The sequence below is a fragment of the Phytophthora ramorum genome, assembly GCF_020800215.1.
Source record: "Phytophthora ramorum isolate Pr-102 chromosome Unknown Phyram_PR-102_s0002, whole genome shotgun sequence".
Lineage (NCBI taxonomy): Eukaryota > Oomycota > Peronosporomycetes > Peronosporales > Peronosporaceae > Phytophthora > Phytophthora ramorum.
Genome location: NW_027150648.1, coordinates 3,039,662 through 3,061,048, shown reverse-complemented (window position 1 = coordinate 3,061,048; position 21,387 = coordinate 3,039,662). Strand labels below are relative to the sequence as shown.

The 21,387-nt window shown below is 52.6% G+C and overlaps 5 protein-coding genes across 5 annotated transcripts; all 5 read left to right on the top strand.

The window, feature by feature from the left end:
* Positions 1 to 5: 5 nt before the first annotated feature.
* On the top strand, positions 6 to 1,020 carry KRP23_2421 (Methylglutaconyl-CoA hydratase, mitochondrial; the record flags this gene model as incomplete). Its single annotated transcript, XM_067887155.1, has 3 exons — positions 6 to 329; positions 390 to 615; positions 698 to 1,020. 3 exons carry the CDS (start codon positions 6 to 8, stop codon positions 1,018 to 1,020), a joined length of 873 nt encoding a protein of 290 aa, XP_067749768.1.
* A 190-nt stretch (positions 1,021 to 1,210) lies between these two features.
* KRP23_2420 (Eukaryotic translation initiation factor 4E-2) lies at positions 1,211 to 2,081 on the top strand (the record flags this gene model as incomplete). Its single annotated transcript, XM_067887153.1, has 4 exons — positions 1,211 to 1,377; positions 1,478 to 1,617; positions 1,681 to 1,790; positions 1,908 to 2,081. 4 exons carry the CDS (start codon positions 1,211 to 1,213, stop codon positions 2,079 to 2,081), a joined length of 591 nt encoding a protein of 196 aa, XP_067749767.1.
* Positions 2,082 to 10,700: 8,619 nt separating this feature from the next.
* Positions 10,701 to 13,585, top strand: KRP23_2419 (Phosphatidylinositol 4-phosphate 5-kinase 3; the record flags this gene model as incomplete). Its single annotated transcript, XM_067887152.1, has 2 exons — positions 10,701 to 10,756; positions 10,834 to 13,585. The coding sequence occupies 2 exons, from the start codon at positions 10,701 to 10,703 to the stop codon at positions 13,583 to 13,585; spliced, it is 2,808 nt and encodes a 935-aa protein (XP_067749766.1).
* Positions 13,586 to 14,097: 512 nt separating this feature from the next.
* Positions 14,098 to 17,796, top strand: KRP23_2418 (Axonemal dynein light chain domain-containing protein 1; the record flags this gene model as incomplete). Its single annotated transcript, XM_067887151.1, has 1 exon — positions 14,098 to 17,796. The coding sequence occupies one exon, from the start codon at positions 14,098 to 14,100 to the stop codon at positions 17,794 to 17,796; it is 3,699 nt and encodes a 1,232-aa protein (XP_067749765.1).
* A 115-nt stretch (positions 17,797 to 17,911) lies between these two features.
* KRP23_2417 (Secreted RxLR effector protein 83) lies at positions 17,912 to 21,259 on the top strand (the record flags this gene model as incomplete). The annotated part of the gene is made up of 4 exons (XM_067887150.1): positions 17,912 to 18,697; positions 18,758 to 19,993; positions 20,058 to 20,177; positions 20,237 to 21,259. 4 exons carry the CDS (start codon positions 17,912 to 17,914, stop codon positions 21,257 to 21,259), a joined length of 3,165 nt encoding a protein of 1,054 aa, XP_067749764.1.
* Positions 21,260 to 21,387: the final 128 nt, after the last annotated feature.

The following is a 21,387-nucleotide window of genomic DNA, read 5'->3' as shown; positions in this document are numbered from 1 at the left end:
TCTTCATGGTGTTCACGACGATGCTGTTGCGCACTACCGCAGCTCTGCAGCAGACCGGCGGCCGCTGGATGAGCGCGGCGGCTACGACGGCCACGCAATTCAAGCTGGAGATGCTGGGCGGCAAGGACGCGGGCATCGCGCTCTTCACCATGGACCGCCCCGAGACGCGCAACGCTCTCGGCCGCCAGTTCATGGCCGAGTTCCGCCAGGCGCTGGACCAGGTACGCTACGACCCCAAGGTCCGCGTGGTAATCGTGCGCAGTGTTGTGCCCAAAGTCTTTTGCGCCGGTGCAGATCTGAAGGAGCGTCTAGGCATGTCGCCTCCGGAGGTACGACGACTCTATAGCTTGCGCATGCAGGGAGGTGTTGACTGGGGCGTGATACTGCAGGCTGCCGCTTCCTCCCGTGGCTATCGCACGGGATTCACCGACTTGGAGCAACTTCCGATGCCGACGATCGCCGCTATTGAAGGAGCTGCACTTGGCGGTGGCATGGAGATGGCGCTGGCGTGCGATCTCCGCATCGCTGGCGCTAAAGCCATCCTTGGGTTTCCAGAGACGTCTCTGGCCATTCTACCTGGAGCAGGAGGCACCCAACGCGCGTCTCGCCTCATTGGTATGGCCACCAACTTTTTGTCGTCCTTGCTCTTAATTGTTGTACATGTACTCATCGTATCATCCTCGCTCTTGCCCCGCAGGCATCTCGAAGGCCAAGGAGCTCATCTTTACGAGCCGCCGCCTCAACTCGGAGGCTGCTGAGAAGGTCGGTTTGGCCGACTACGCCGTGCCTGAAGGTAAGGCCTACGACAAGGCGCTCGAGATCGCGCGTGAGATTCTCCCCAACGGACCTGTCGGCGTCCGCATGGCCAAGGAGGCGATCATGAGGGGCTCTGAAGTGGACATTGCTACGGGTATGGCTATCGAGAACGCTTGCTACGCGCAGGTGATCCCGACCAAGGACCGCATCGAAGGTCTCGTCGCTTTCAAGGAGAAACGTAAGCCGCAGTACAAGGGCGAGTAAGGCCGATCCGTCGCCTTATGGCTTAAATGTCAGCTCGTTTCCATTTGCTGAAATAGTGTCTTTATGTTGATTTTGACGAACCATAAGGCAGAATTTCGCGGTACTTTTGGCAAATCAGGATCGGCACTAACCGACCCCCTCCTCGATATAAACACAGCACGACCACGAGCGCAGCAGGATACGGCACACGATGGCGTCCGGAGACAGCGAGAAGCACGAGCTCAACGAGCCTTGGGCCATCTGGGAGCAGCGCGAACAGGGGAAGAACATGTCGTACGGCGACAAGCTCTTCAAGCTCTGCAGCTTCAGTACCGTGGAGGAGTTTTGGGGCTACTGGAACAACATCCCGTCGCCCAGGTGCGCCATTCCGCCATCTACAGCTGCCACTCGGAGCCGTTACAATGTCTTAACATGCATTGGATGACGTGTTTTGTTATATTGTATCTGGGGATCGCAGCCAGGTGCTGTTTGACGGCTTCACGCGCAAAAAATTCGCGGACCGAACGGTGGAGGGCTTCGCTGTGTTCAAGGAGGGCATTGTGCCCGAGTGGGAGGACCCCGAGAATAAGAACGGTGGCGAGTGGTCCATCCGGAAAGGTGCGCTCGTCTTGTTCACGTGTGGAGAAGCTGTGGACTCATTCGTTTCGTTGCAATTGCCAGAGGTTGGAGCTCAGGAGCTGGACGCGTTCTGGGAGAAGCTAGTGCTAGGTGCCATTGGAGAGCTCATCGACTCAGGCAACGAAGTCACGGGCGTGCGAGTCATCCACAAGGTACGCGCTGGAGTTTGGTCTGCAGCGTTTGAAACAATGCTGCTACTTTGAAAGAATACGATTGCTATGTGCAGAGGTCTGACATAGTATTTCTTGACTATTGCCGCGTGCCCACAGAACAACAAGAAGGACAAGAAGGACTCGGGCAACAACTACCGCTATGAGATCTGGCTGCGAGGCGTGAGTCGCGCCAAGGCGGACGAGATCCGTAACAAGACGCTCGACGTGGTCAACTCGGGCAGCTCTGGCGCGCCTTGGGTGTCCAATGAGTTTTTGTACAAGAAACACTAAGTGTAACCAGTCACAATATGATCGTCGGCGCTGCTTCACGGGTCAGACAGATGATTCTGCGGTGCAACAGAAACAAAGACGCACAAGGATGTGCATCAAGCAGGAAGCGTCTGGCGATTCAACCAAGAATGCAGCAGGCGATTGAGACAGAGCAGATACGAGGGAGGTAGAGGTTGGCGGTCAACGCTACGCATCGCAACCCCACGTTGGTAGCATGCTGCTGCCACAATGTGAGGATAACAAGAAAAAACAAAAAAATAGACTTTTCCTAAGTGGCAATAATACAAGTGCCTGGTCGCTCTTTCTGACCAATTACAACACGTAAATCCTCCGTTGTGTCCAATCAGAATGGCTAGGTGCTGGTTTGACTTATAACGAATCAAATCAGTCTGTGCGATTTATTTTAACCAATGAGATAGCTCTCTGATTCGTAAAGGTCTCACAACCACGTATCGTGTCGGAGAGAGCAGAGAAGTGATTGATATCCCTCTGCAGTTTGCAAGTCATTCGTATATTCTTAGAATAACACCCAAGCTCGGACATCTCCGACCCAACATGAGCCTGAACGACCTTGCGCCGGCCAACACAAAAGTGGGCTCGGGAATACGCAGCACGCTCGTTCCTGAAGCTTTTCGAGGGGGAACCCGTCAGCTGGGAGTACTTGGGAGTGTGCATGCAGCGTGATAGTGCCTCGCTCGTCTTTAAGGCTGTGGTAGACAAGTTTGGCATGTACCTCGCCTTCAAGGAAAGGCGCAAGGGCCAGCTGTTAGCCCGACACGCGGTCATGCATAACTACAGCCAGGCTAAGATCTGGCTACTGGAACAGTTCCCTTAGCATCGAACGGGGATCGACAAGATTCTGCTGAAGAAAGGACAAGTCCTAGAACGGTACTGTATGAAGAGAGAGTGTGTGTGTGTGTGTGGGGGGGGGGGGGGGCGTTTGTTAACAAAGCTTCTGTATGCACAAAGAACGCGCTCAGGCGGGTGATGGTATATCTCTATTCGACGGCTTAAACCTCCGCGGACAAACAGTACGCCGCCGTGCTGTATCTGCTCTGGCTCCTCTTTGGGCGTGCGTCGGATCTTACGATGCTTCGCAAGGCCCACCTGTCCATTGGCACTGGCGACATCTTCGTGCGCTTCATCCGTGTCAAGATTACAGAAGAACAAGGCTTCTCGCTCTTTCCCGACGATGACTTCCCCACATGTCCGCTTCTCGCCATTGCGTTTGCACTGGTGACGCAGTCTTCTCCAACGGCTTCGCTTCTGAGCCAACTTTCGGAGTCGCAGACAGTCTCCCGAGCGACGCTGACAGCCGCTACGCCTCTGATTGACATGGTCGACCACCCGGAAGCTGTGATCCCGCCGCACGATACGGCCAAGAAGTCAGATGAGATCAAGACGGCCGATGCTGCACCTAAGATTCACAGCTACGTCAATCGCGTTCTGGACATAGTCGTCAAAAAAGCTGGTGTGGTCGAGCGTCTGACGTCGCATTCTTTCGACGCGGCGGCGCTCAGCATGGAAATGCAGCTGGGATGTGCGCGCAGTGGATTTTCGATCGTGGAACGTCGAACATGACGGTGACAAACAAGGCCTTCGCGTACGTCTTCAATAGGGCCACAACGTTGCACGAATCTGGAGCGGCCGCGACCCCGAACTAAGAGTTCGTCTTCTGACGCTGGACTGCTTCGATTCCTGTACCTAGTCCAAGACCCAGTCCGTAGCAGCAGCACTGTTCAATGCTTCGTCCGTCCAGGAGGTGCCACCGTACAACGTGAGCACGCGCGTCATCGACACCTTAATGGCATATCTGCTGTGGCACTATCCGTCCTTGAAAAATCTCAGCACTAACGGACTGGCGATTCAACGTATCACGGCTTGAACAGTTGAGAAAGGCTTTTCAGTCAACGATCTGCTGGTGTAGTCGTCATTCCTGTCCTCGAACGCAACGGCAACATCTGAAGCAAAACATGCAACCACCCAACACATCACGAACGCTATCCCAAAGCACCCCATGTTTCGTCAACAAGCATCCTTGATTGAACAATTAATTCCAGAAGCTGGACACTGGGTTGTCTATCATGGAGGCTAATGTATACAACAAACAACAACAAGCTCCGTCAGCAATGATTTCAAGTGAAGATACAAGCAACAACGATCCTTAAGCCAAGCGTCGGCGTACCTCTGCTGCTACCAACCTGAACACTGCTTGGTTTTCCAGGTACGCTCAAGAACCGCGGATGTGTAGCTCAACGGACGAAGCGACCAAGTACATACGGCCGAATGCCAAGTTGATCGTCGCATTCTTGAAGCAGTTTCTTCGAGATGGTTTCGAGATCGAAGAGAAGTCACCGCGGTATCGAGACGAGGTCCTGAAAGTTGGTGCCAAGCGCGGAGACACAGTTGCTATTGTATCTCCTCGAGCACAAGATCGTAGATCGTGGGGCTTAAAACGTCTTGAAGTCCATGCGCAAGCTGCACAAGTCTGGCCACATCAACGAACATGTCCGCTATTACAAGCAACTTCAAGCCGCCGGCCGCGTAGTTGACCCTGCTTCTTCGCACACCACCAACATACAAGATTTAGTTTAAGCACATAGATGCATACAAGGTTACCTTTTGTCGTCGCAACCAGTCGTTGCTTTTCATGATTATCGCTTGGAGAACGCTGATGCTCACTCTCCGGTTTGCACCCGAACAGGCGAAGCATCCGCCATGCCTTTAACCAAGCCCAAGAAGAACGACATCAGCTCCTCAAAGGAGTTCAAGACGCTATGCATCGCAGCTCACAAGGTGTACAAGATCCGGGCTAGTGATGAGACAATCCATCACCTTCGACTTACCATGAATACGACGGTTACCTCCGTGACCCTCCTCCTCGAAGCGATCGATTTCATCTTCGCTTGCATGGTCGAACGGAAGAAGCGTTGCGTCGGCATTGCTGAGTGCGTGAGTGGTTAGCAGCTCCTGGTCCAGGTGATGATGAATGATTAGGCGATGAGGAGGAGTGGTGCGCTGAAGAAGATCTGACAGCAGAAAATCTCCACTACATCTGCAGGCTGCTGAATTGGAAGCGTGAGAAGCGGCAGACGTACTAACTCATCGAATGGGTGGCGACGTGGGAGCCGCGAGAACACCTGAGCCAGACCGTCGTCGCTGCCTTCGATAAAGAGCGCCGCCTTTTTGTTCGCAAGAAATTCATCGAAGAGGAAGCTGTTGATGACAACACAATCGACAAGACGGAAGGATAGACGAGGGAGCGCATAAGGAGTTAATACAGGTGGATAACGTGCTTTAGAACCAGTAGCAGGGGAAAGACAGTGATAGCTCTATATTGAGCACTAAGCTTAACCGCCATTGGAACAGCAAAGTTAACCGCGTTACAGAGCACTCAAACGCACATCTAAGCACAGCATCAAACACAAAGCTTAACTTCCTTGCGGAACAGCAAGTTAACCTCGAATCAGAGTGAGCACGCCTTGCATTGACAGCATAGGTGACTGCGCATTGACTTGTATACAAGCATGCAGTGAACACAAAACAATTGCACTGGGTTGTTGCGGGGCACTTGTGCCAGACGAGAAAAAAAGAGGGAATGGCGAGGGCTGCCGTGCGGCGGCACTTGCGGCAGCCCCATTCTCAAATAACTTCGTTTTTGAGATTGAACCTACGCCTGACCTGCCAGCTAACCACAGTTATGACTAATTACGTGTAAGCGTAAAACTATCATGCAAAAAACCGATTTTTGGGCTGGGGTCTCATTTGCCAATCTGCCGTGCCAAGTGAGCAAGTCTCCGTAGCGAATCTGTACTGAAAATCATGCATAAACGAGATGCACCGTTTTCTTGGCCCACACAGGCCATTTCAAGGCTTCCTATTCCGCCATCAAACGCCCCTATATTATCGCCGGCTGGGCATACACATCCCGCATATTTTATACATATTTGTGTGTGACATATACTTAATGAACGGGCTATATGTACATCGGAGGCAGTCGGAGATCGGAGATGTTTTGGTATGGGCTTTCACGCCATGACCAGCAGCTAGTCACTAGCGTGTGCAGGTGAGCACTGAAGTTTTTATCGACCTGATCGCTTTTAATGGAGCCTGTTGGCGCCCTTCGTCTTCTCTAAATGGGCTGAATGTGGTTTATCTAGGTCTAGCGAAAGCAGCGGTATGCATGACAATCCAGTGAAGCACATACACGTTGTCCAAGACACCTCTCTCGGAATTTGCGTTCACGTCTTCCTGCCTGTTAACAGCGACGTTGACGTGCCCTTACAACAGCGTTACCGGACAGAAAAGATGCGCGCATTAACGTCGCAGGACCCACTTCTGACGAGATTGCTGGTTGGATGTCCACCGATAGTGCGCACTTTTTATGAAGAGTAGCGTAGCAATAAAAATGAATATCTCCTCGTTCTTTCCCACGAACACTCAAAAGGCACGCACCAGAGCGACCAGCGCGTTCAAGCGGATGCTAGAGATGGAGGACGTCGGAATGGACTTAGTCCTAGCTAGCATCTTTTTGGACACCTCCGGCAATCGTTTGACAGCAACCATGGATACTAACTTGCAACTAACGAAGGTAATAATGTAATGTAGCTCGCAATACAGCGGCTTCATATACTAAGCTTTGGCTGGTTGATGAGCATCCACACCTCCGTGTATCTACAGAGTTGGACTTGCTCAAGTAAGGAAGTACTATGTATAAACACTGTCTGAAACACAATAGGGGAGGCTTGCTTAATAAGGCTCCTCTTTGTACTGAGGAGGACTTACAAGCTCTTGTTCTCTATGCGTACACCACCGCCTGGGTACCAAGACGCAGTCTTGCGGGCTTAATGTGGCAGTGCTTCGAACGGTCCTCCAATCTGGGCTATATACACAAACAATATTTAACTGTCTCAGCGGACGGGGTATTTCACCCTTGCCTGTTGTGAGGGAAGTCGGCGGAAGGGCAATGTCCATGACAAGGAGAGCTTTTTTTACCTGTCCACTACACGCGTTGTTAGTGGCCCCGGTGATGCAAGACTCACCGTGTGCGACGCTGTCGAGCCAGCTCCCTGATCTTGCGTCGACCAAAGCTTCTCCACACAATCTTGGTGTCTCGCTCTACGTCTTGCTTTCAGCTGATCTGGCGACTCTCCGAGATGTCCTGGTAGCTCCTGTTGCCACAAACGCAACGACTCCACGGACGTCTCTTCCTAGCACCACACAGTTAAGAGCACCAGTACTCGTTATTAGCACCACACCGCAGAAGAGGTTTGAGACCGAGAACGCGAGCCGAGGTGAGGATCCTTATGGCGCTACTGAGGAATTGATGTTGCACCTTTTCCGGCACGGTGGGACCCAACACATGAACGGCGGCGACCACCTCGCGGCTCAGTGGATATTCGACCGTGGTGCGTGGGACAAGAGCAAAGTCAACAAAGGCTTTGCCTATGCCTTCAACTTGAAATGTGAAAACCGCAAGGTAGCACGAATTCTGAGCGGCTGGAAGGCAGAGACACCGCCTGTCGTTGTCGACATCGCTGGACCATGCGACGCGGGAGCGGCTTGGGTGCTTGTAATAAGTCTTGTTCAGTATAGCCACGGGACTCAAGGAACAGCGGCTCTACGTGAGTGCAAAGGGTATGGCCGTACTCACGGCTTACCTGGTACCCGCAGCTTAAAGCGCTAGCTATTGCAGCACCGATAGCCATCCGTGTGGAGGATTGATTGGAGCTGCGAATTTCTCGTCAGCTGACTTACTTGTGTGGTCAGTGGGTCTAGACGTGGTGGGTACTCCGTTGATCAGGCGTGATCAGAAAAACCTTGTAGCCACCTTGTGTACCCGACGGCGGGGCGGGTTACGCTCTTCCGGTGTCCACTTGAAGGATGTCAAGGGTGTGACCAAGGCAGAACTGTTGGAGCTGGACTGCTCCTTCCGGGGAATGGGGGGACGACGGCCACGCGGGTATCCTTCACGCGGTCGTCGGTTGTTGGTGATCGGGTCTTGGGGTAAGTCGATCACGTGGGGGGTGTCCTTTGGGTGTGCTGTTATAGCCCTTTCCGTTGCTTGCCGCCTCCTCTGGCGGGGTCTTGAGTTGAGATGAGACTATACGATCGCACCCTGGCCAAGCTATCGAGGTTCGCAACGTGTCCTTGGTTGACTGGGTGAGTCCTTCTTCGGGTAGGCCAATGTAGTTCCTTCCCCGGGATGTGTGGACGACACTTGTGTCTTGCAAGGCAAATCAGAATCTATTTAAGCAAAGGTAAAAGTCCTAAAGATCTCTCTCCCTATCCCCATCCCGCTTGCGTGCCCACCGATTGCACATCACACTTGAACTTCCATCTGTATATCTTGACCTCGTATCGGAATGACAGTAACATTGTACCCAGCATCCATCCAATCCAACTGTACCACTGTGGCGGTACCATGTCGATCTGATCAGGTGAGTCCAGATGATCGCGGATGCCCAGATGATTGCAGATGTCTGGTTGATCGCAAGTGTCCGGATGATCGACTGTACCGAAAGGGTGGTACCAGACAGATAAAATTACCTGTACCATCGTTGTGGTACCAAGTCAGGTGCTGGGCTATCCGGACATATCCGGCACCAACCCCAACCCTTCTGGTCCAATCAGTCCAGACGCGATCTCTTCCCATCATCGGCAATTTGACCCAGGTCGCTTCACCTCAGTCTCAAGCAGCATAAAAGGAATTTTTGTTTCTAAAACAGCTAGTTATGGCTCATTTCGTCATCAACAAGTAAGCTCCAACGGAATCATACACGCGTCAAACGATCACATATCGCGTCAAGATTACTCGGTTAGGTCTCGTCACGGCTTCTACTCATCTAAAACGCTAATAACAGGCGCTAGATAAGACGGCTCAGCAATACCAGGTGAAGTACGCTTGAACTGTGGGGCAATCATGCATGCTACCAGAGTATACACTGTGCTTCTGTCTACACCATATTGGCCCCGATGCGCTCTGTTGAACAGCTGAGGGAAATTCATTTCAAGTGCATTTTGGATTGCGGCCTTCATTTCCCAAGTTGTGCATTGTTACTACTTGCTCTTGATACCGACACGACGTCCGCAGGGAGCATTAGGGTCCCTCAATGATTTGTATAGCTCGAAAGATCTCTGTAGATCAGGATCAATATGCACGTTGCTTTCGTTGATAACCACGACCGTCAAGCACTGGCGAACGAAGTTCTGCTCCAATCAAGGAGTGTGTGTCTTTATGGGGTAGGAGGGAGTGTAATGGGGCCACGCTGACCTACACCGTTGCCGAGCAAAAGAACTTGTGAAAGGGGGAGACCCATTGTTCTTCGGTGTGGTTCACACTGTCACCTTAAGTACGAGTACGTACTTCACACGAGTTGGTGTGTGGCACTCGGCAGCACGTTAAGTACGATGGTGTACATCACACAAGGTACGGAGTCGGACTTACCGTAGCGGATCAAACGGGGGCCACCCATTTGGAAGATCGTCAGTTTAGACAGGAGTTCAGTATGCAGATAGTTTACAGTAGTTAGAACCTTACAAGTGAGATTAATACAGACAGTTTAACTCTAACCTGGAAGTTCGCAAGTCGTTTGGTACTCGGTACCCGGAAACGACTGGAAGGCAAGCTTACAACAGAGACGCCAAGCGTCTGTTGTGGTTAGCGCGTTAGCGCTTCCTCTAAGGCTAAGGTGCGTGTGACCCCCGTCACAGGGAGGGGGTCCTTCGTCTCACAATCGCGCAACATAGATGTTCAATAGCGTGTAGACATCTAGCAATCCAAGGTTCAAGTCCAAGAGGATACGTTCAAATGACAGCAACAGCTTCCCCTCGCCTGTCAAGAATGCACCCAGTGACGTCTTCACAGCTAGACAGCTGCTGTTCTTCTTGTCCTTCACACGCTCCACGGCGTCGTGACTCTTGCTGGGACATGTCTCTCCTGGATGGAGGTCCGTATCATGATCTACGTCGTCATCGTCGAGGTCATCCTCGTTCTCTGAGTCCGTGCACACGACTTCATTGCCGTTCCCGCCGCTCTTCGTGTCTTCAAATGGTTGGCGCTGGAGCGCTGGAGTTTGTAGACTAGCCAGTGCGCTTGCCAGAGCGATGTGGAAAATGAAAGCTGTTGCACCAGCGAAGCTTCGGGCGTACCCAACAGCACCTCCGAAATGTTAGTGGCTGCGGATGCTGGATTCAATGATGAAGTGCGTACTGGCTGCAGGACCATGCATGTGGCCAGTAATGTGATTTGAGCTGGGAGGCAATTGAATAGGTGGTGTACAATATGACTGGTAGTGCAGTTAGACTTGAGAGCTGCACGGACAGACCTTCCCATGTCTGGACTGCGCAGCAGTTCTCACTTTTGCTTTTGGTCAATACACTACGGCAAGAAATTCAAGGCCAGCTCTTCTCGCTCGTGCTCTACACTTTCCAACATTTTGTAAAGTACACAAAAGTTCAATAGCCGACGTATCGGATTTCTGACTTGTTGTACCCTCGATTATAATTAACAATAGGGCAGAGACGTCTCTACGGCTTTATTGGAGCTGGATGGGCAACGCCTCGGACGGCGCCGCAGCTCCCCGCCCACTACCCGAATCTCCTGCATCCGACGCTCCCATGGGGCACCCGCCGCCCGCCTCCGAGAGCGACGCGCTGCTGCGTGGCAGAGACCAGTTGCGTGCTTTTCCTACCGTCTCCCCACCTCGTCTGCCATTGCGCTAATCGAACGTCTTCCTCGTGTGCTCTGCAGTGGCTCCTTCTGCTCTATCTCCTTGTCCAGCGACCCCTTCGAGAAGAATTTCAAGTCGCGCGTCATCCGGCAGAAAACGGGGCGAAGACGTGTACGCCACGGAGCGGGGCTCTTGGCCCTGTGCAGCTGCTTCAAAGTGCTCGTGAAGGGTCCGTGCTCCGCCCTCGTCGTTGCAATTGCCGGTCTCTTGGTGCTCGTTGGCGTCGCCTGCTCCACTATTGCTCTGGTGGGCAGCTACAGTGCTGACGAGTATTTGTTCCTGGGGGCGATCGCTTCTGGGGCCTTCACGCTCGTCATCATCGTCTCGTTCCTCATGAGTCCGGCCGTGCGGGCACACCCGAACCCTCTTATCTTTAGTAAAAGTCTGGTGGATCTGCTGCTGGCCTTGATCTATATTGGCGAGTACTGTGTGACGGAGTTCTCGGACTCGGTGCCGCTCCCGTTCCGGATCGCAGCGATCACGCAGGCGCTGCTCATTGCGGGCGAGTTCTGGTTCTTTGCTATTCCGATCGACATGGTGCAGTCCATCACGAACCCCTTCACGTCGTACGCGCACAATTTCCGCGTGTATTGGTTCTACTCGGTGCTAAGCGGCGTTATTTGCGGATTTGTGCTGTGGTCGCTTGGGGACGCGGAGGCGGAGTGCATCGAGACAAACGACCCGAGCCCTGACTGCGCCAAGGCTACTAGTGATATTGACCAGCGGTTCATCTGGTTCCACCACAACACCGACATGCCGGGCTTCTTCTGGCACCAGTGGATTCTGTACCACGTGTGTGTCGTGGTTTATCTGCTGTTCGGTGTGGCATGCATGGTATACGTTCGTAGCCGGTTGCGTCGTGGACTGGAGGAGACTTTTGAGGTGCGGCGCCGCGTGCTGTCAAACGGCATGCTCACGTGTGCGGTGTTCATATCGTGGTCTTTCCTGATGATCTGCCTGTTTGCGATGACGAACACGGCGACGATCAAGACTTTATTCGGGAAGTCGCTTTTCAAGGAGTTGATTGACCTGAGTGCGTTTCTCCACGCTTCCCGCGGATGTGTAAACATTATCGTTTGGATTGTGGTCAACGCGCCCTATTTTCCTACGGCATACCCCGAAGACCCAGCCGAGTCTGCACTGCAGTCTCCGTACGGGAATGGGTTGACGATGAGGGGGTCATACTCTCCTTCTGGTAACAGTTCTGAGTGCACTGATACCAGCGATGTTAAGAACAATCCCCACAAACATGAAGAAAAACTTATGAACCCCCAGCTGAATGTGGCGTTGCGGAAGCAGATGATTCACATGGCAACGAATGGAATCATTGAATCTGTTCAGCACCACCACCGCATGCGGCGAGAAATGGGAAATAATCACACGTTCCAACTTGATTGGCAGCGATCTCCTCAGCGGCGCATCAGACAGTTGGTGTCCTCGGTCTCAATTAGTGACGACGTCGGATCAATGGCGAGTCCCCCAAAGTCCATGCCAATTTTGCGCGAGATGAGGAACTCGACTATCCGAGTCGTAGAAGAACCGCGGGACAACCCAAGCAACATGCGCTTCACGTTCATGCCCATGGCCCTGAATGAAATGCAGTTCTACGATTTCCAACCGCGTGTGTTCGCATCTATTCGTCAGCTGTACGGAGTTAATGATGCTGAGTACATCTTCGCTTTCCGCAGTACGATAAACGAACGCATCAGTGAAGGCCGAAGTGGTGCCTTCGTTTTCAACACGTGTGACCGCAAATACTTGGTGAAGAGTACGACTTCAAAGGAAAAAGACGTGCTGCTCCGACTCCTGCCTAGTTATTTGCGCTATATCAAGTGGAATCCTGGCACGCTACTGCCTCGCTTCTTTGGCTTTCACGCGATGAAGGTGTACGGCCAGATCTTCTACTTCATCGTGATGGGGAACTTCTTAAGCACAACGGAAGTGATTCATCGCAGATATGACATTAAAGGGTCATGGGAAGACCGAAATGCTCCCGCCTGCGTTTTGGGCGAGAAGTACCGATGCTCGAAGTGCAACAGGTTCTTCACGTTTGGCGGCGCTCCTGACGAGCCGTGCTTTTTACCGGGTGAAGAACACTATCCCGATATCACTCTACGCGACAACGATCTGAAAAAAAGACTGAAGCTGGATTCGGAAACTGCAGTGCAGCTCGTGAAACAGCTAACCCGTGATAGCAACTATCTTGCCAGCGCCGGCATCATGGACTATAGTCTTCTGATTGGAACGCATTACTCACACTTCACCATAGCGACGGACTACAAGCGAGGAATTTCGCGTCGCAAGTCAGTGGAGCTCACTGCATTCTGTGACGACAAATATGAGCAAAAGACGGACATTGAGTTTCTGCCGAACCTCTATGAGAATCGTCGCTCGACAGCTGAAGATGACGGTTTATCAGAAGGCACGAGACCATCCGACGCATCTGACATCTCTTTCGGAGGTCGTTTGTCTGATCTTTCTCAGGGTCCAGGTCCAACCGAGCGAGCAGTGTACCCACAGAGTCATGCATACCACGCGCACCAAGTCTCAGGCCCGAGCAAGTACTATTTCGGCCTGGTCGACATCTTGCAGGAGTGGACTGTGTCAAAGCAGATTGAGCGTTCCTACAAGGTGCGCGTGCTCCGAAAATCGCGCAATGGCGTCTCGGCGATCCCACCAAGGCCATACGCTCGGCGGTTCCAGCGGAAAATGAAGCAGCTCTTCATCACGATGCCTACACATCCACTGGAGTCCTTAGAAGACGACGTCTGAGATTTCTGCACGTCAAATGTATATGTTTTGCATGGAGACAGAAACTGATTGGGATGCTCCCTTGCTGGTTAACTAGGAGTAGTTCTCGTTGTCATGTTCGATGGGAAGAACGAACTGTATTGAATCCTCCCTAGACGAACGACACCATATAAAAATGCTAAGCGCAATTTTAGTTCCTGTATGTAGCATGTATTTTTGTGCTGGGGTGAACCGTGAGTGTTTCATTCTTCTGTCAGCAGCATTTGTACTGAGTGATGCTGCCTCCATTGAATTTGGCCGACGGCAAAGGTGGGTTCTTCTCGCGGAAGCGCGTGGACGGAGGTGAATCTGCTGGGAACAGCAGCGCAAGAAAACGAAGCTCAGTAAAGATTATCAGGCCGTCCCCACGAGCAGCAAGGCACAGCTTAGTCAGTCGAGACTGCGAAGATGGAGGCGACTGTGCTGTTACATCCCCTCGGGCTGGTAATGAGAAGTCTCCTGGACAACCGCGTTCTAGCTTGACCGAGGTTTCCATGATACCGCGTGAGTTTTTCGTTGTGGAGACCAACGCTGTTATTCTGCCGCACAACTATCCACCGAACCAATACAAGTCGACTCTCAACGCCCATGGGCAGTGGGAGACTGTGGTATTCCCGGCACTGACACCGCACAATCGCCAGCAAGTGTTGTATCTAAGACAGACGCTTGACAAAATGCGTGCTGCCATCCCGCAATTTGAGGATAAAAATGAAGGTGCTGGGCCAGAAACCGAGGTTGACACCTCTGTGCTGGCCGAACGGAGACGTTTAGTGATTGAGTACACAAGCCAGGAGACCAAGATCTACTCACACTGCTTCCATGAACTCGCTCGGCAAATCACGTGCATTTGTAAAGAGCAGAGTGAACTTTTGCACGAGATACGCGGACGCTATGATGCGGCGGTGACACGTCTTATCGATCAAATGAAGCATTTGGTTCAGCAGAACAATCAACAACAAGATCAACTAGCTGAACTAGCCACAAAGTATGAGCGTGCAGCCGACGAAAGCAAGCAACACGCACAGCGGGTAGAAGAACTCGAGCACATAGTAAAATCCGGCCCTACCGTGGCAGTAGCGCAGGTGGCGTATAGGTTGCGTAGGCCGCGACTCAAAAGACCTGACGACGAGGTGATGAACGAAGGTGATGAAATGAACGACGAGGATAGCCGCAGTGAAATTGACGAGGATGAAGCCGAGTGGAGACGGCAACGAGACGTAGCATCTGTGAGCAGACCCTCTATGAATTCAAAGCACGACTCAACAAAGGAACTGCATCTAGCAGCGACGCGTTTGCAGGTCGCGTTCCAGAAGTATCAAGTCCGGAAAGAGCAAACTCGAATCACAATTCGCGTGGAGAAGCAAGCAGCAGCACTGGATATCCAGCGTTCATACCGCGGCTTCCGTGAACGTCAATTGGCGTTGCACCGTCGAGCCGTTATGCGAACTATCTTGCGTAGACGTGAAGAGAGCGCAGCAGTTGAACTCATGCAGGCGAATGTCCGTGCCTATTTGCTAAATCGACGTCGAAGTGCAAAGCTCAAACGCTCTGCTGTGCGGACTTCGAAACTTACCGGCGAAAGCGATTTAGCACTAGTCGTTCCCTTACCCGTTGTCCAGAACTCAGAGCCGGCTACAGAAGTTGTTATGCCTGTTGCGAACGAAAACGAAGATGAGAATGCCAAAAAAGACGGTCTATCGGAAGCCAAGGAAAATGCAAGTGATACAAAACTGAATGCCAGGCAAACGCTGATCCGCTTGCTCACAACGTTCCGCGAGCTGGCGTCTGTCATGGCCATTTTCCATCACGTTGAAACTAAAAGCGTAAAGGTCGAAGAAAACGCAGTACCAAAAGAAAACATTGGTGCTCCTGACGATAGAAGTGTTTTGCCCCCTCGACCTGCCAGCACAACGCCGTCTGAATTATTTGATGAAGAGGATGTCGAACTCTTTCAGCAGACAATGCAAGAGGCTCAGGCCCTTGTGGGATCCCTTCACGTTGTGTTGGGCACTGTTCCGGAGGAGAAATCGGCAAACGACGAGGTCGAGCTGTCAGCAGATGACAGTGATGCAGAATTAAGCGTTGATGACGCAGTTCCATCAGATTTGTTTGTTGATCAAGACCAGCAAGCGCAAAACGACAAAGACGACATCAGTACGGACCAGCAAATGGATATGGATTTCAAGGAAGAGAAATCTGATGGCAACAATATCAACGAAATCGACGACAATTCGCTCAACATTCCCTTTGGGGAACGAGATGCTATGCGACTGCAAAACTACGCGGAACTGCACCTAGATGATAGTTTATGGAGCTCAGCGATGTATTATCCTGCCTCGAGGAAAGATATGGCCGAGGCGGAAGCTCTATTAGCACTGGCGCTGGCATCACGAGAGCAACGGAAGAGGCTGGTCTCGTTGAAGCAGTTTATCTCTGACATCTACGACACTATCGTAGGTAAACTCAAAGAGTTGCCTCCACGTCGTTTTGCGGATATGCTAGCTTCACGCTGCCACCTTGCGCTATCATTTACCGAGTGGCGCAAGCAGAGATCCCAGATTTTCTCGAGGGCCGTCGCTGCTGACCAACCTGCCGAAGTATCGATACCTGTCAATTTCAGCGTTGAGCATCTCATTCGCGAGCATTTCCGATGTCGATTGGGGCTGCCACCGTTAATCGATGATGCGCTTGCTAGTCTGCACAAGAGTATCGAGGCTTTTGCTGCGATCGATCCTGACGTAAGGTACTTTCAGGAGTTCATGGCAAACGAACGATCCGAAGAAGAGTTTGTGTTCTGCTGTATGTGTCGCTATCTCTGCGCGAATCGGTTGTCAAGTGACGACTGTCCCACTGGCGTTGCTGGCTCATCGTATCACCGTCAGCCCATGTTCCACCCCATTACCATGCGTGAAGTGATCGATGTGCCACATGCACTACAGCTCGCAAGGCTGCTGTTCCGAGTTGAGGAAGAAAACTTCATCGTCGAGAGTGATACCTTCTTCACAGAAGTGGAGAGCACTGTGTATCGGCAATACCTGCCGACGAACGGCTATCAGCAGTTCGAGTCTATCATCTCGTCCTTCTTCGTTGACCCAGACAGACAAGCTGCAGCTGCCTCTTCGATCAAGGACGCAGACAATGAAGATGGAGGACAATCCAATTCTCAATCACTTGCGAATGCCTGTCGTCGTCCGAATGGGTCACCGCGTCACGCCAGCGCGATGATGCGGCCGACAAACTACAACCAGTTCCATGTCAAACAATACAATTCGCAAGCTGCAAGGAGTCCAATCGTTCGTCAACAGCAACAGCAACCTCGCCGATGGTGGTCTCAAGTTTCTGCGGCTGATGAGCCCAAGTGGGTGTACTTCGAGGAGGTTCTCGCGTTGCTGATCAAGTACCGCGGCGAGATGAACCATTTCCATCTCTTCTCGTACTGGGTGCAGGAACTGTTTGGTCTCGCAGCGTCTGCCAGCTCCACGGCTTCCAGCATCCACTCTCCCAGTCAGATCAAGCTGCTGGACGACGCAGCGTTCGTGGAGACCCTGACGCCACTTTCGCTGGGACCAACCGAGCGAGAGCTGAAAAACATTTTCCATAACTCGCTGCGTCAACGCAAGCTGCAAGTGTTTATGCCCTTGCGTGTGTTCACATCCGTGGCGCTGCTGCTGCTGAAAAATGGTCTATTGAGCGTGTCGACCTACGCTCCAATGCAGAAGCAAGAGGAACGCGATGGAGACTGCAATTCAACGGGGCCGCGACAGCGATCGCTCTCCATCCGAGAGGAGAACGAGGACAAGCAGTGGAGTGCCCTTGCTCTCAAGTGGAGGACACAAGAGTCTGCCTTCGAGGCTGCTATCGAGGCCATCTACCACGACTCGTCTCCTGCCTACCTGGACCAAGCCAGCGAAAGCAACACCAGCCCTTCAATCGACAAGAGTCGAGCTGCCCATGCGCTGCAGCTATTGCAGCTTCGACAGGAACTCTACGACTTGTTCGCCAGTCGGTCGGGTCGCGGTCGAGACCTCAAACGAGCCTACGAAATCTACGAAATCCTAGTGAACGAGCGATTAGCGCGCGTCGGAGGCGACACGAGGATGCTAGACGTTCAACTAGGACCATCGCCATCCATCGGGACGTGGTCGACAAGCTCCTTTTCCTACTTGAAAAGCTCAAACCATGTCGACGAATGACAGCCGCACGTTTCCGAAAATCATGAACGGTCTCCGATATCTTCCAGGTGTCTCTTCGTGGATAAGATCCAGGTATCTCATGACAATGAGTTCTGAGCTGGGGAGGTTAGTTGGAATGGCTCGACTACCGCGGCTACTATTCGTCGTCGTGGCCTTGTGGGCAGTGGTTCGAGGGGATGGCGACGTTCATGTGGTGAACGTGCCGTCGGGTGTCACGACGCTGACGCTGGGCGGTAGCGTGGAGCTCAAGGTGGACACGTGGGTGCCTCCTGACGCACCTCCAATGTTTCTGGATCTCACTTTGGCCGACGGGAATGGCACACAAATGGATTCGCTGGTGGCGCCGAGGACACTCGTGTTCATGCCTGCTACCAATGCGACGGCGAGTCAGAAGCAGAAGCACACGTTCACGTTGTTTGGCCGCGCTGCAGGGAGGTTTTACCTGACCTACACGCTCTCGGGAACCAAGGTGGACGACTATTACCGCCTTAGTGCAGAGCGATCCGTGGTCTCGATTGCTGCGGGGCTGGAAGAAGGCTGGCAAGGCATTTGGCTCCAGTTGCTGTTCAACAGTATCATCTTCGTTGGCGGCATGGCATTCTTCGCGTGGAGGCGGGTTCACCAAATGGATCTGCCCATCTGGAGTGGGCACCAAGAAGCTCTCTTTGAACGAGGAAACTATGACGATATGTCACCGGACGCGTTTGCTGCGAAATACAGCGAGCTCCACGGATCTACTCTCAAAGAACGGATGAAGCGCTTCTGGGACATCCCTTGCAGTGGTGACTACGTGAGCTCTGCTTGTGGTATCCCAGCAGCGCTTGTCGTGACCTTCTACCGAGACTGCGGCCACTTGTTCGCCGTCCTCAGCTTTTTCAGCCTCGCAGTGATGCTACCAGTGGTAAGTTGCGCTACATTTGCTTGAGGATATGTAGAGTGGGGTACTGACGGGTCTGTACAGAACTACTGGCCGGGCAGCACTCGCAAGCAAAAGGGAGGTGATACGTACCAGGAAACGACGTTCAGCAATGTGCCACTGCATAGCAATTGGTACTGGGTTCACGTAGCCTACTGTTACCTCGTAGCTTTTGCTGTGCTGAGTCTTCTGAGACGGCAGCACGAGGTCGCCTCTGCGCTGCGTAGACGTACGAAGCACATTGTGGGAGCGCGAAGTATCTTCATCCAGCATGGACTGCCTCTGGACACTACCCACAGCTCTCTTCTTGAGATTCTGCGCAGTGCGATGCCTAGCGAGGGCTCAGTGCATGAAATCACGGTCCTACGAGACCTGCGTGCTGTTCACGCTCTGCTCCAGCGACGACAAGAGCTTTCGGAAAAGTTGAGCCGAGTTCTTGCATTTGATGAGGCTTACGAGACCGGCACGCTATCGTGCAATCTCCTCTGCTGCCCCGGGGCCGTGATGGTTCCGGAGCCGCTGGAGGTGGCCTGGTGGCATTTGCGCTGCAAACCTGGTCGCTACATTCTTCGTCACGAAACAGTGAGCGAGTGTTGCTGTTATTGCTGCACGTGTTGCTGTCCGAAGCACAGCCCCAAAGCGGTGAAAATCAAACGTGGCAGCAGATCCGACAGCCAATTCGAAACTCTGTACGAAAGTCTGGTGGACGAAAACTCAGTCGAGGCGTATGACAGAACTGCGGCCCGCCAAGTCTTCGCACTGCGGGAGGAACTAGACTTTTTCCCTGAAGACGCACTTGAAGAGTTTGGGAAACGCAAATGCATGGGCGCAGCTTTCGTGATCTTCGACTCCACTGCGACTCGCAACGCTTTCGTCCGGAACGTTCGTGGTCAGACTTGTGTCGGCCGTGTGATCAACACAGCTGAGTCTTTCTCACGCAGAGGGTTCCGCGAGAAGCCATTAGCTTCATTAAGGAAGCCCGAGCGCTCTCTCTCGGGGCCACTCGCCCCAGTGCTCAATAATGTCGTTCTTCAGAGTGCCCCAGAACCTGACGACGTAATCTGGCAGAGCCTCGCGTATCAGCCCTACACAGCGCGCGGCGTATTTGTCTTCTTGATGCGGCAGCTCGCAACGTTGGGACTGTTGCTCCTGTTCTCCACACCGACTGCCGTGCTCATGTTCATCAAGCTGGATTCAAACAGCGACGTCTATCGTGGACTCAATCGCCGAAACCAGGTGCTCCTCACCATGATCGCTTCCTACCTGCCGTCACTACTATTGGTAAGAAAGTGTTTGGCCTGTATTGTTTGTTGCCTGCGGTGACTCACACTGGTGCCGTGTGTAGATTGCAGTGAATTGGTGCTTGCTCGCGTTCCTGTTTCACTTGACCATGTCCGAACCATCGTTCAGTCATTCTCGTCGTGTCAAAAGCTTCCTCGTCAAAGGTTTCACCTATCTCGTTGTGGTACGTCTCCGTGAATCTTTGCTTTGTCAGGAACGTAAGACTAACTGCGCGTATGGCAGAGTTCTGTCATCTTGCCCAGCATTGGAGTGACGGCTGTGTACCTCGCACTATCAGGTATCGAGAAGACAGGAGGTCGCTCGTATATCGAGGCGTTCCTCTACAAGGTATCTGGGACCTTCTTCATCTCCTACGTCTGCCAGCGTGCGTTCCTGGGAGCTATTGTCGACATCACTCGCTGTGCCGACACTGTGGCGGCTCAACCGTGGATTCACTCACGATCAATCACGCCCGAGGAAGTACAGAAGGCTCTCCGACCGAGTGCCTTCATGTACGGACACGACTACGCACTGGTGCTCAGCGTATTCCTCGTTGTTCTGCTCGGAACAGTGATCACGCCTATCATTACGCCGTTTGGAGCGCTCTACTTCTACCTCAAATTCGGTACAACTAAGTACAACATGTTGTATGTGCTGCCGTACAGCCCCGGACGTGGCCACATTGCCAATACGGCGCTCGAGCTCACATTCGTGTGCTTGGTGGTGTTTGAGGTGGTTATGGCGTTCGTGTTCCTGCAGGTCGCTAGTCGAGGCCATTTCGTGGCGATGCTTGTGCTGCTAGGCGCCACAAGCGCAGTGTACTTCTCTCGACTGTCAGGCAAGGACGCGTTGGCACTTGTTCAGCAAGGTTTTGCTGACTTACGACGAGATGGTACAACTTCCGAGTATGAATCGATCACCATTCCAAAAGCGCCAGGGTCGAGACGTTCAATGCTGGGTCCGAAACCAACAGATCTGCAACATGAAGTTGCACTAGTTGCATCGTACGCTGATCCGTACAAGGCTGCGCTTTCCATCTTCAAATTGTTGGGTGTCAATCAGTTCCACCAAATGACTTCCACGAGAACACAGCTCCGATACGCGTTCATCAAGCTACGCCGCTGGTCTCAACGCCCGATCCCTGAGCCCGAGCCGAAGAAGAGGCGCTGGTGGCAATGGAAAAAGGAGAAGAAGCTTGGAAACGAGGAGAAAGGTGTCCGTGGCTGGTGGCGAAGACATCACAAGGACAAGCATGCCAACCTTTGATGAGCCACAGGACCGCACGAGAACGAAGACCCCACAGAAACATGATCATTCAGCGTGAGTGCATTTACAGAGAAGTAATACATAAGCGAGGCCACCACTGGCATTTTGCGATAAATACTGTGTGCCCG